Source organism: Emys orbicularis, chromosome 11 (genome assembly GCF_028017835.1).
Source record: "Emys orbicularis isolate rEmyOrb1 chromosome 11, rEmyOrb1.hap1, whole genome shotgun sequence".
Taxonomy (NCBI): domain Eukaryota; kingdom Metazoa; phylum Chordata; order Testudines; family Emydidae; genus Emys; species Emys orbicularis.
The window spans coordinates 43,845,939-43,858,113 of NC_088693.1; the positions used below are offsets into that span (position 1 = coordinate 43,845,939).

At 41.8% G+C, this 12,175-nt stretch overlaps 1 protein-coding gene across 1 annotated transcript in view; it reads right to left on the reverse strand.

The window, feature by feature from the left end:
- PDE11A (phosphodiesterase 11A) overlaps positions 1–12,175 on the reverse strand; it is a 218,734-nt gene that overhangs the window by 111,339 nt on the left and 95,220 nt on the right. The window contains exons 4-5 of the mRNA XM_065412947.1: positions 5,152–5,292; positions 2,790–2,854 (exon numbers count right to left, since the gene is read on the reverse strand). Coding sequence (XP_065269019.1) covers positions 2,790–2,854; positions 5,152–5,292 — 206 coding nt within the window. The remainder of the gene's footprint in view (positions 1–2,789; positions 2,855–5,151; positions 5,293–12,175) is intronic.

Genomic DNA, 12,175 nt, shown 5'->3' on the forward strand with positions numbered 1-12,175 from the left:
CTTCATTAAAGTCACGATGAACCACCTGATTTTGCAGTTTTCATTCAGGCATAACGCCCAGTGATTCTAAATCAGTAGGAGTTTTCCTGAATAAGAACTGCAGAATCTAGACTGAAAAGGGCAATTGTCATTGGAAATAATGTTCAAATGTCAAGGGCTTTGGGCATTGTTTTGTATCCCAAATAACCTTTATTTCCCTATTGAAATGCAACTAATTTGTGTGTGTATGCTAGGATTACAGTGCAGATCTAAATGTGGCACGCTAACTGCCAGTCTAGAACTGACCTTTGCAAACCCAGCCTGGCTCTCCACACAGAATAAAGATTAAAGTAATGACATTTTTTATACTAGAGATACAGGGCTTGCTAATCTGAGCTACATGGGCATACACAACTACAGGTCTGTCGCATCTTACGTGCATTTAACATGCGCGATTTCAACTTTGCGCGGTCAGCAAAAACAAAAAACAAACAAAAAACAAAAAAGAGAAAAACAACAATTTTAATACTATACCTGTAGTGCGGGCGATTTCGCCCGCCATTGAACTCAATGGGATTTTGGCTATACGCGGTTTTCGCTTTACGCGCTAACCGCGGAACGGAACCCCCGCATAAGATGAGACAGACCTGTATGTATGTTGAAAAAAATGATACCATGCATGCATGTGCTCATTCACATAGCTTAGATTAAAATGAAGTTACTCTTGACTCAATCATATATAAGCAACAGCATCAGAAAATGTGTCAATATATTCTATAGCAACTTCTGAAATTTTATATCAAAAGTTTGAAGTAAGAATCTCTGCTACCCTATATGTACTGGCACAGACACACAACAAATTATGGACCCAATCCTACAATCCAGCACAGCGCCTACAAAGCATGCATCTAGGGCGAACTCTACTGTGGCTTCCTCTAAATCCCACCCTGAATGGGATGTCCCAGAGTGTGAAGGGGAGTGCAGTGCAAGATAAAACAGCCAAGAACTGAGGTGAGAACCCAAAGGAGGCTGGCCTGCTCACTACCCCATCTTCAGTTCCTTTGCAAAACTGGAACCCCATGGGATATGAGATTGCTTGCCACAGAGCTGGAACTCCTTCCTTCCATGGCACAGGCTCCTCTTCACACACAAATGTGGAAGGGACTGAATGACTTGTCTAGGCCAAAACATACATCTGAGGCACAATGAGGAATAGAATCCTTTGTCCTGAGTCCTGGTCCCATGCTTTAACACAGACACCCGTCCTCCCCCATTAACTGTTTTAGGAAAGAGCCATTGCTATTCTAAGGCTCCTGATCAAAAGCAATAATTTATAATTCTCACATGAACTAGCGAGTCAACTGTTCATCCACCGAGCATTCTCATTTCTTATTGCTCATTTTCCTTTTACTCCTTGCTTCTTCTATCCCATCCCTCTCTGATGGTGGATAGGGCACAGATGGGAGTTAGGAGACCTGGATTCCATTCCTGCCTCTGCATCTGACTTCATGTGGCCTTCCTTGCCCAAGGCCACATGAACCCTTCTGATCCTCAGGTTCCCCATCCATAAAATGAGGATGATATAATGCTACCCATCTTTTGTAAAGCACTTTGAGATCTATGGATAAAATACTTTTCATAAAGTACTAAGCACTATCATTATAATTATCTAACCTATAATGCTTCTAATCAATGTGGTAGCTATGAGTGGGATCTCTCCTTACAGTTTTGGAAGTGAAGTAGTACAGCATTAAGAACAGTGAATTTTAGTTTAGTGTATTCTTAAAAGGGCAGTGTCAAAGCTGGTAGGGCATAAAATTAGATTTAGCAACTTTGTATTGTTTTGAGTGCATGTATACAAACCATATCTCTACTCTGCCTGCCAAGTTATTGTTAGCAGGATAGAAACTGAGGTTTTTTGTAGCATTCATATTATATTCCTAATATAAATTTCAAAATCTGTACAAACTGCTTTCAATGGAATTTTTGGGATAAGATTCAGTTTTAGGACTCAACCTTAATCTTTCAATGATACCTCTGAATTCCCATTCAATCAGTTGGTTTCTTGGGGCCTTTAGAGGATCAATGAACACTCACAAGGAACACTCAGTACTTTGCAGGGCTGGGCGCTTGGAAAGTAGCCTCGGTTATGCAAAAAACATCTGTTTGCACTACTGTTTCCAATCTATTAATTATTTTTTATCAAGATCAGGTTTACAGATAAGTTTAGAAAGTAAGGCTGGATTCTGGTATACATTTAGATGGGTTCCCAGTTGGCATTCAGCCACACATATTTACCATCTCACTATCATGCATTTCAAGAGGTTTGTATGTTTTTCCCTTTCAGCGGGGGTCAGAAATAAAAACAGTCTGATGGCCACCCTTTGACACTACTGCAGTAAAACATTTTACATTCAATCAATGCAGCACAAATCTGAAATCATTCCATAAATAAAATACAACTGTATTAAATTATTTTTACTTTGATACTCACCAAGCAAAGCAAAATCTCTGTCACTATAAATTGGGTAGTGTTCTTCATGAACAATAAAGGGACATCAGATCTTCCCTGGCTCATCAGCAGTGCACAATGACACAAAGGCAGTATGTAGATGTGGAGCCTTATTCAAGCAATACTCCCTTGGAAATAAATGGGAGTTTTGCCCGGGTAAAAAGTGCAGGATCAGGCTGATTTTAATCAAACCAGTCCAGTGTGTCATAAGAAAATATACTAAGGTTTAATAGAGCAAACATCTGTAAATCACTATGACATAACCATCAATCCATTCCCATAGAAGATGAGTTCTAACCTGTTCTCAGCATCAGCACTGCATTTTGGAGACAGCAACTCAAAGGATTTTGTAAACTTCACCACCTGTCATATTAAAAAAAAATCATTCTATCTGAACTTGGGATTTTTCATGAAAAATTACATACGTAGTCAGCAGCAATGTAATGTTTTATATATTAATTATATTTTTAGCCAGGGATCTTAGACTGAATGTTCAATCGCACATTCCTCAGGTGGACTATTCATGTTCAAAATTTACACTGCAATACAGAACATAAGCAAACTATAAAGATACTCAATTGATTTTTTCATACTCTTTCCCAAAATAGTATTTTTCCTAAAATGTTTTGCTACAGCATAGAGAGAGACTCCCAATGACTTCAAAGGACCAGCTCTTCATTCTATCACAGCCCATAACTGAAGCAGCTAAATAATCTGTAAAACAACCAAAAATAATCAGAGGAGAAACACAACATCAGTTGACCAGATTAACTCCAACTGAACTTCCTCTAATATATGTAATGTGGCCAGATAGTGTCAACAACTTTTAAGTATAACTTCCCATTTAAATCAATTGGTTAATTTCAGTAGGGAATTGTTCTTAACAGCTGATGGCATGTTATGGCCTATAGAGAATATTTCTGGCTTTAAACAGCTGGCACCAGGTGCCTCAATGACTTATATTTCCTCCAGTGTATTGGAGTTATGATTCACAGACCTTGCAGAGACGCCCAATTATCAGACTTACAAAGAACCAGCGTACATCCTTAAAGAAATGTTCAGTAGTCTGCAAATGTCAGTGTTGCAGAGATTCTGTAAAGGCACAGGCTGAAATGGTGCATGAAATCAAATTCTTGATAAGAACTTTTATATTGTTAACCTCATGGTCTTTAACATAACTTTAGAGTAGAATCATTATTCCTTTGATAAGTGGACAGAATATTCCCCATTGCACCATCTTTTCTTGATATATGAACTTCAGATAAACATGGTTTTTTTATAAGTAATACCCACATTGTATTACCATGGGCTGTTCCAAGCTACAATTAATGCCATCTCCAGTGACACAAATTTGAATGTTTGCCAGGAGTTTATCTGCAGCTCACATCCCTGAAAGAACACGATGGCATGTATCCCATCCAACAGGCTATTTTCCAAAATCACAGTAATAACAATAATAATTAATAATACATTTACATATGGGCTCAGAAAGAAACATGTATCTTTAACTCTTACCCCACTTACAATTCCAGAAACTGCCAGTCAAATGAAATGTTTAGAGAATGTAGGGGCCAGTCCTGCTGCCTCCTCTGTGGCTATGAAAGTCCCTAGATTCAACAGATCCAGTGCTGTTCCACTGGATGTGTGTGCAAAGAGGACACAGCCTAGCTCCACTGTCCCTCTCCCACTTTTCTACACAGAGGAAAATGTGGATGGGACAAAAGAGAACAGGAGAGAATGGAGATGGAGCAACCCCAGACAGGAGGGACGCAATAGAGGTGTAGAACGCTGTAGCCTCAGGGCAACAGCAACATGATTATGTGATTAAATGTTCACACACACATGCACCCCTCCCCCCCCAAAAAAAGTATTTTTACATGAAACCAAAATGTTGTCTATTTGAACAGAAAATACTTAAGGATTCAGGGAAATATTTGTGAATTTACATTTGAACAAAAATAAAAGATGAAAAACTACAAAAATAGTTACAAAGGCATATAGTGACTATTTGCTGAAATGCATGCAGAACGAACTAGGTTCTAAAAGATGCACATTAAATAACTGGTTTATGGTTCTCTGGAACTGGTTCTGTATATTAAGGCTGCTTTCAAGCACCACCAATTCAGTAAGATATTTTCAAAAATGACAATTTTAGCAGTGAGTTTCAGGAAGATGATACAACAAAGACAGATTTTTTCCTTAGAGCAATTGCATTGTGGAGAAAAAGAAAACAGAAGACAAATGCTTTTAATCCATCTTAATTGTTTTTATAGCCACACCAGAATAGCAGTTTGCTTCTCAGTTAAATGCTGCTACCATCACGCAGGGACCGGGGGTCTCAAAAAAAACCCCAAACAAACAAAAACAAACAGGCAACTATAACTGGATCACTCCTCTTGAAGTCAATTCCGTAAAGAACTTGGTGTGACTACAGTAAATATCTTTAGGTGAGCAAAAGGGACTATAAACAGATGGTGTGGTTTTGCCTTGACAAAAATAAATATGAAATCTATATAACTTAAAATAAGAACTATATATTGAAAAACATTCACTGTGCAATACGGTACTTACATTTTATATGTAAAAGCCTCATCATAATAAAAGCAGACATTATACCACTCATGTATTAGACCTTCTCTAAAATTTGAAGGACCACTTACTGGTGATTCAATGTCTTCCAGGAGTAACACTGAGCATCGTTCACACTTCAACAGAGTCTGGGCTCGATGCATGATTTTCTTAACAATTTTCTCTAAGTCTGTCTGTTCCTCAAAGAGGTCATTAACTACCTCCAGCAAAGCCTGCATAAGAGGACAGGAAATTATTACTTTGGTTGTAGAAACAACAATTAAATGATTTACTTGTACAGATGTGCACTCTTTGGGTCTGATTCTGATCTCATTACATTGATGAAAATCTAGAGTAACTCCCCTGATGTCTTCATTCAAGCAAAATTCGTACTGATTTTAGTGACAACTGAATCAGTGAGAGTTCTTCTTGAGAAAAGAGTAAGAACTGAATAATGATGTCTGAGTTTGGCCCTACATAGGGCACAATCCAACTCTACTGCAGTCCACGGGATTTTTTCCATTCACTTCAATGGATTTTGGATTGGATACAAGAAGAGAGAGTTTCAAAGTTTCGTAGGAGTATTTAGCTACTAAGGTTAATATGCTTCATGATGGGATGGAAAACTGTGTCTTTTCATAACACGTCCGCATGTGCTGACCTATGGTTGGGTGGCCAAGATTTGTTTTAGAATATTATGATGATACCTGTAATAATCCTGCTTTACTCATTTATTTTAAAAAGTTCATTGCAATTTCAAACACAAGACATGAGACATGGCTAGAGAAACAAGACATGTAAATATTTTTACATTAGATAGTCATGCTGATCCTGAGTTTAAAATCAACTTTCATAAACCTTTACAAATAAGAATGAACCCATTTTCTCAATTAAAAATAGACATAAGGTCTAATGAAAAGGTACCAGACATGCAAAAACATTCCACATGAACATTTTCCACTGAAGACAGGGAGGTATTTGAAGGTGATCTGCAAACTGGGAAAAAACATTGGACCAGATCCTCAGCTGGTACAGGTAGGCATAGCTCCCTTGAAGTGGCTGTGTGCTGATTTACACTAGCTGGAGATTTAGCCCCTTATATTTGCATTCTTTTTCTTCATTATGATGTGCAAAGGAGATCTGAAATGTGTTTTGTTTTGTGTTTGCTAGTTTTTTCTAGAAATATCAGGAATATCCAGCCTTGCCTTCCCTGTTTTTGCGGGAGGGACTAGAGGACTGCAGCAGGAACTTTCTCAGCCCTCATTTGAAGGGACAAGAATGTTAAATCTTTCACAAAGGGGCAGATTCTGATCGCACTTAGGGTGGTCTACACTCAGCTTGAGCTCTGATTTCACTATATCAGTTTAGAAACTCCCTTCATTGGGCAATTATTTCATATTCGTATTCCTGTAACAATTTTGCTTAAATCAGTTCTTTACCAATTTAAGGTAAATCAAAATAGGGCACTCTTAAAGTGAAATAAGAGTCTCCATATAAAAGGCCTGCACTAGTTTCGCTAAATCAATTTTAAAGCTATTTAGTCAAATTGGTGCTCAAATTGTGTGTAGACAATATCTTATTAGCATCTTACGCTATAGGTATGTCTACACTGCAATGAAAAACCCGCAGCTGGCCCATGCCAGCCAACTTGGTCTCACAGGGCTTGGGCTCCAGGGCTGTTTCATTGCTGTGTAGACTGCTGGGCTTGGGCTGGAGCCCAAGCTCTGGGACCCATTTGTAAAACAGAAAATATAGATATATATTTTTAATTTAAAAAAGCTGTCAGGCCTTTCTCATACTACATGAGACAGGGGGGGGGGGGGGGGGGAGGGAAAAGCACAAACACAATAGTTCTTTCCTTCACAGGCAACATTTACTACTTAACTTATATCTGCACCTTAAGAGTAAATTTGATAGATAAAAGCCCAAATTTAAATTTACAGCTTAACCATGAGTTGAAAATATTTTTAAATGTAGTTTCCTTTTCTATTTTAAATATAATGGGCCAAATTCTTTTTAGTATAAATCAGTCAGGGGTGTTGGAACAATTTTTATAGTGGGGGTGCTGAGACCCACTGAACCAAACGTCTGACGAAGTGGGTATTCACCCACGAAAGCTTATGCTCCAATACGTCTGTTAGTCTATAAGGTGCCACAGGACCCTTTGTCGCTTTGAACCAAACGGTAAACCCTATATATAATGGAAACCACTTCAAGCCAAGAGGTGTGGCAGCACCCCCAGAACTCCTAGTTCCAGCACCTATGAATAAACTGAAGTCGCTGAAGTTATACTAAAGATGAATTTGGACCATTATTTTGTATCACTGCATACAGCACTTGCATTAAAGTGTCTCCATATCACTAAATATATAAAAGAAAATTAGTAGTCTGAGCCCTGCTAATAAGAAAACTAGGTCCAAATGGGGAAAATCTTGATTTACATAGATTACAATCTAAATCATACAAGCTTCTCTATGTTGACTTATTCAGGGTTTGCTGTATTGCCAAATCAAATTAAGGTCTATATTTACAAGACAATTTAATTACTTCAGTTTAATTGAATCCCATCTAAAAAAATAATAAAGCAATTCAAACTGACAACCAGGATGATATCAAAATGAGCTTGCTTGAATGTCCATGTACTTTTTGTCAAGCAACTTCCACAAAACTTTTCTTCAGATAATACATACAGCAATCACTGGGATGACAGGCCCCAAATTTAAGCCAACTTAAAATGGATATAATAAGGAATGCCTCCAGGAAAGTAAACTAGGCACGAAAACATAATCTACCAATAAATTTTAAAATAATAACTCATGAGTGTGTAAAATAGCAACTGTACAAACCAACATTCCATTGTTCTGTGCTCTTCCTGCGACTCTAGAGTGTCACTGAACGCAGGTCACCATGGAGATGCCAAATGGCAATGGATTTTGTTAATGCTTACTTGAGGTTGAAATAGTGATCAAGAAAGGGAAGGATCTGTCTCTCCAGGACAATTCCCTAAACTGCTCAATCCCCAGAAATTGCCATATTTTAATGAAGAGTGAGTGTGAAGCATTTAGGGGAGGGAAGGAGGTATTCGAGAGCCATGAAAAATCACCGTAATATTTTCCTGTTTAAAACTACCCATCTGGCTAAGGAGATTAAAATGAGGCTTCCTCCAGAGTCCTTTAAGGGTTTCCCTTCAGAGTGATCTGATGATTTCAAATGTTTTATTTTATTTGTTTACTTCTTTGTGCCACAACTTCATCAGAAATATCAGCATGCGTCTATAAAAGGGAAACTTCACCACCAGTGTTTAGTCTCAAGAGAAAATAAGGTTTATATGACAGAGGATTTGGCTTCCATCAGCTCAAGTCTCAAAATTAAAGACTAGATTTTTTACCACTAATAAAGTCCCACAGAGCAAAATACAGCTCTTGGCAATTCCTCCTCAATCTCTCCTATGTAGGTTTAGATAGCATTAAAGAATTAATTGCAAATAGCTAAATCCCTGAGCAGCTTCAGTCACCATATTGTTAAAAAAACTGCCACAAAAATGTCTCCTTCTCCCTCTCTCTCCCAAAACTGCTCTGGTCCATACTCAGATCTGTATAGGGATAAAGACCTCATGACCTACAACCTAGAGCTCTAAGCTATTGGAAAGGGGAGACTCCTAGCTTCCCAATGGGACATAAAGCAAAGGTGTCTGGTCCTGTTAAATACCAAGATACTTATGATTACATTACTATATATACAAAAGCTCAGGGTATGTCTACAATATGGGATTAATCCGAATTTATATAATTTGAATTTTGGAAACAGATTGTATAAAGTCGAATGTATGCAGCCACACTAAGCACATTAATTCGGCGGTGTGCGTCCATGTACCGGGGCTAGCGTCGATTTCCGGAGCGTTGCACTGTGGGTAGCTATCCCATAGTTCCCGCAGTCTCCTCCGCCCATTGGAATTCTGGGTTGAGATCCCAATGCCTGATGGGGCCAAAAACATTGTCGCGGTTGGTTCTGGGTACGTCCTCCCCCCTCTCCAGGGAAGCAACGGCAGACAACCGTTTCGCGCCTTTTTCCTGGGTGAACAGTGCAGACGCCATACCACGGCAAGCATGGAGCCCGCTCAGCTCAAGACAACAGTCATGAACATTGTAAACACCTCGCGCGTTATCGTGCAGTTTATGCTGAACCAGAACATGCAAAACCAGGCGGCGAGGAGTAGGGTACGGCAGCGCGGCGGTGAGAGCGATGAGGACATGGACATGGAATTCTATCAAACCGCGGGCCCCGGTGCTTTGGAGATCATGCTGTTAATGGGACAGGTTATAGCCATGGAACGCCGATTCTGGGCCTGGGAAACAAGCACAGACAGGTGGGACCGCATAGTGTTGCAGGTGTGGAACGATTCCCAGTGGCTGCGAAACTTTCGCATGCGTAAGGGCACTTTCATGGAACTTTGAGACTTGCTTTCCCCTGCCCTGAAGTGCCAGAATACCAAGATGAGAGCAGCCCTCACAGTTGAGAAGCGAGTGGCGATAGCCCTGTGGAAGCTTGCAACGCCAGACAGCTACCGGTCAGTCGGGAATCAATTTGGAGTGGGCAAATCTACTGTGGGGGCTGCTGTGATGCAAGTAGCCAAAGCAATCACTGAGCTGCTGCTACGAAAGGTAGTGACTCTGGGAAATGTGCAGGTCATAGTGGATGGCTTTGCTGCAATGGGATTCCCTAACTGTGGTGGGGCGATAGATGGAACCCATATCCCTATCTTGGCACCGGAGCACCAGGGTACCCAGTACATAAACCGCAAGGGGTACTTTTCAATGGTGCTGCAAGCACTTGTGGATCACAAGGGACGTTTCACCAACATCAACGTGGGCTGGCCGGGAAGGATTCATGACGCTCGCATCTTCAGGAACACTACTCTGTTTAAACGGCTGCAGCAAGGGACTTACTTCCCGGACCAGAAAATAACCGTTGGGGATGTTGAAATGCCTATAGTTATCCTTGGGGACCCAGCCTACCCCTTAATGCCATGGCTCATGAAGCCATACACAGGCAGCCTGGACAGGAGTCAGGAGCTGTTCAACTACAGGCTGAGCAAGTGCAGAATGGTGGTAGAATGTGCATTTAGCCGTTTAAAAGGTCGCTGGCGCTCGTTACTGACTCGGTCAGACCTCAGCGAAACCAATATCCCCATTGTTATTGCTGCTTGCTGTGTGTTCCACAATCTCTGTGAGAGTAAGGGGGAGACCTTTATGGCGGGGTGGGAGGCTGAGGTAAATCGCCTGGCTGCTGATTATGCGCAGCCAGACACCAGGGCGATTAGAAGATCACACCAGGAAGCGCTGCGCATCAGAGAAGCTTTGAAAACCAGTTTCATGACTGGCCAGGCTACGGTGTGAAAGTTCTGTTTGTTGAAAACCCGCCCCCTTGATTGACTCATTCCCTGTAAACAAACCACCCTCCCCCCTTAAATCACAGCTTGCTTTTAAAGGAAATAAAGTCACTATCGTTTAAAAATCATGTATTCTTTATTAATTGATTATAAACATAGGGAGAGAACCGACAAGGTAACCCGGGTGAGGTTTGGGAGGAGGATAGGAGGGAAGTAAAAGGCCACTGAAAAAATTCAATATAATGACAGCCTTTTGGTTGGGCTGTCCACTGGGGTGGAGTGGGAGGGTGCACAGAGCCTCCCCCCCCCCCCCGCGTTCTTACACGTCTGGGTGAGGAGGCTATGGAACATGGGGGGGGGGGAGGTTATACAGCGGCTGCAGCGGCACTCTGTTATCCTGCTGCCGTTCCTGAAGCTCCACCAGACGCCGGAGCATGTCCGTTTGATCACGCAGCAGCCCCAGCGTTGCAGCCTGCCACCTCTCATCTTGAGCGTCCCTCATGACCTCACGTTCACGGGCATCTTTCCTGTATTTAGATACCGTGTCCTTCCACTCATTCAAATGAGCTCTTTCATTGCGGGTGCATTCCATTATTTCCGAGAACATCTCGTCTCGCGTCCTCTTTCTCCGCCGCCTTATCTGAGATAGCCTTCGGGACAGAGGAGGGCGGCTTGAAAAATTTGCAGCTGCTGGAGGGATGGAAAAAAGGAGAGAAGTTTTTAAAAAGATACATTTTACAGAACAATGCTTATACTCTTTCACGGTGAAAAACACTATTCACATTACATAGCACATGTGATTTCAGTACAAGGTCGCATTTTCCATCTTAATATTGAGTGCCTGTGGCTTTGGTGTTAGAGATCACAGACGCAGGTCCGGGCAACAGAATTCGGCTTGCATGCGGCCATGGTAAGCCATTGTCTTTCGGCTTCTGCGCCCTCCTTTCCCACATACCAAGCAAAGCCCGTTGACTGCTGCGGTTTTCCTGTTAACCTTCAGCAGCAGAAAACAAATTAACCCCCCCCCCCCCATCCAATTCTCTGGGATGATCGCTTTATCCCTCCCCCCACCGCGTGGCTGGTATCAGGGAAGATCCCTACAGAAACCAAACTAACCCCCTACCCCTCCCCACCCGCCATGAATTATCTGGGATGATCGCTGTGCCCCTCCCCCCACCGCGTGGCTGGTATCAGGGAAGATCCCTGCTAGCCAAAGGCGAAAAGCTCAGCGCCAATTTCCCCCCCCCCCGCGCTTGGCTAACTGCAGGGAAGGATTTCTTTTAAGCCACAGGCAAACAGCCCAGTAGGAACGGCCACCTCTGTCCCCTTAATTAAATTCCTGTATTTCAACCAGGTTACCATGAGCGATATCACTCTCCTGAGGATTACACCGCGAGATAAAGAACGGATGTTGCTTGAATGCCAGCAAACACCGGGACCATACGCTGCCAGGCTTTGTCATGCAATGATACCAGATTACTTGCTACTAGCATGGCGTGGTCAAGTGTCCTACCATGGAGGACGGAATAAGGCTGCACTGCCCAGAAACCTTCTGCAAAGGCTTTTGGAGTACCTCCAGGAGAGCTTCATGGAGATGTCCCTGGCGGATTTCCGCTCCATCCCCAGACACGTTAACAGACTTTTCCAGTAGCTGGACTGGCCGCGAATGCATCCCAAGTCCTCAGGGCAAATTAATCATTAAAGAACGCTTGCTTTTAAACCATGTT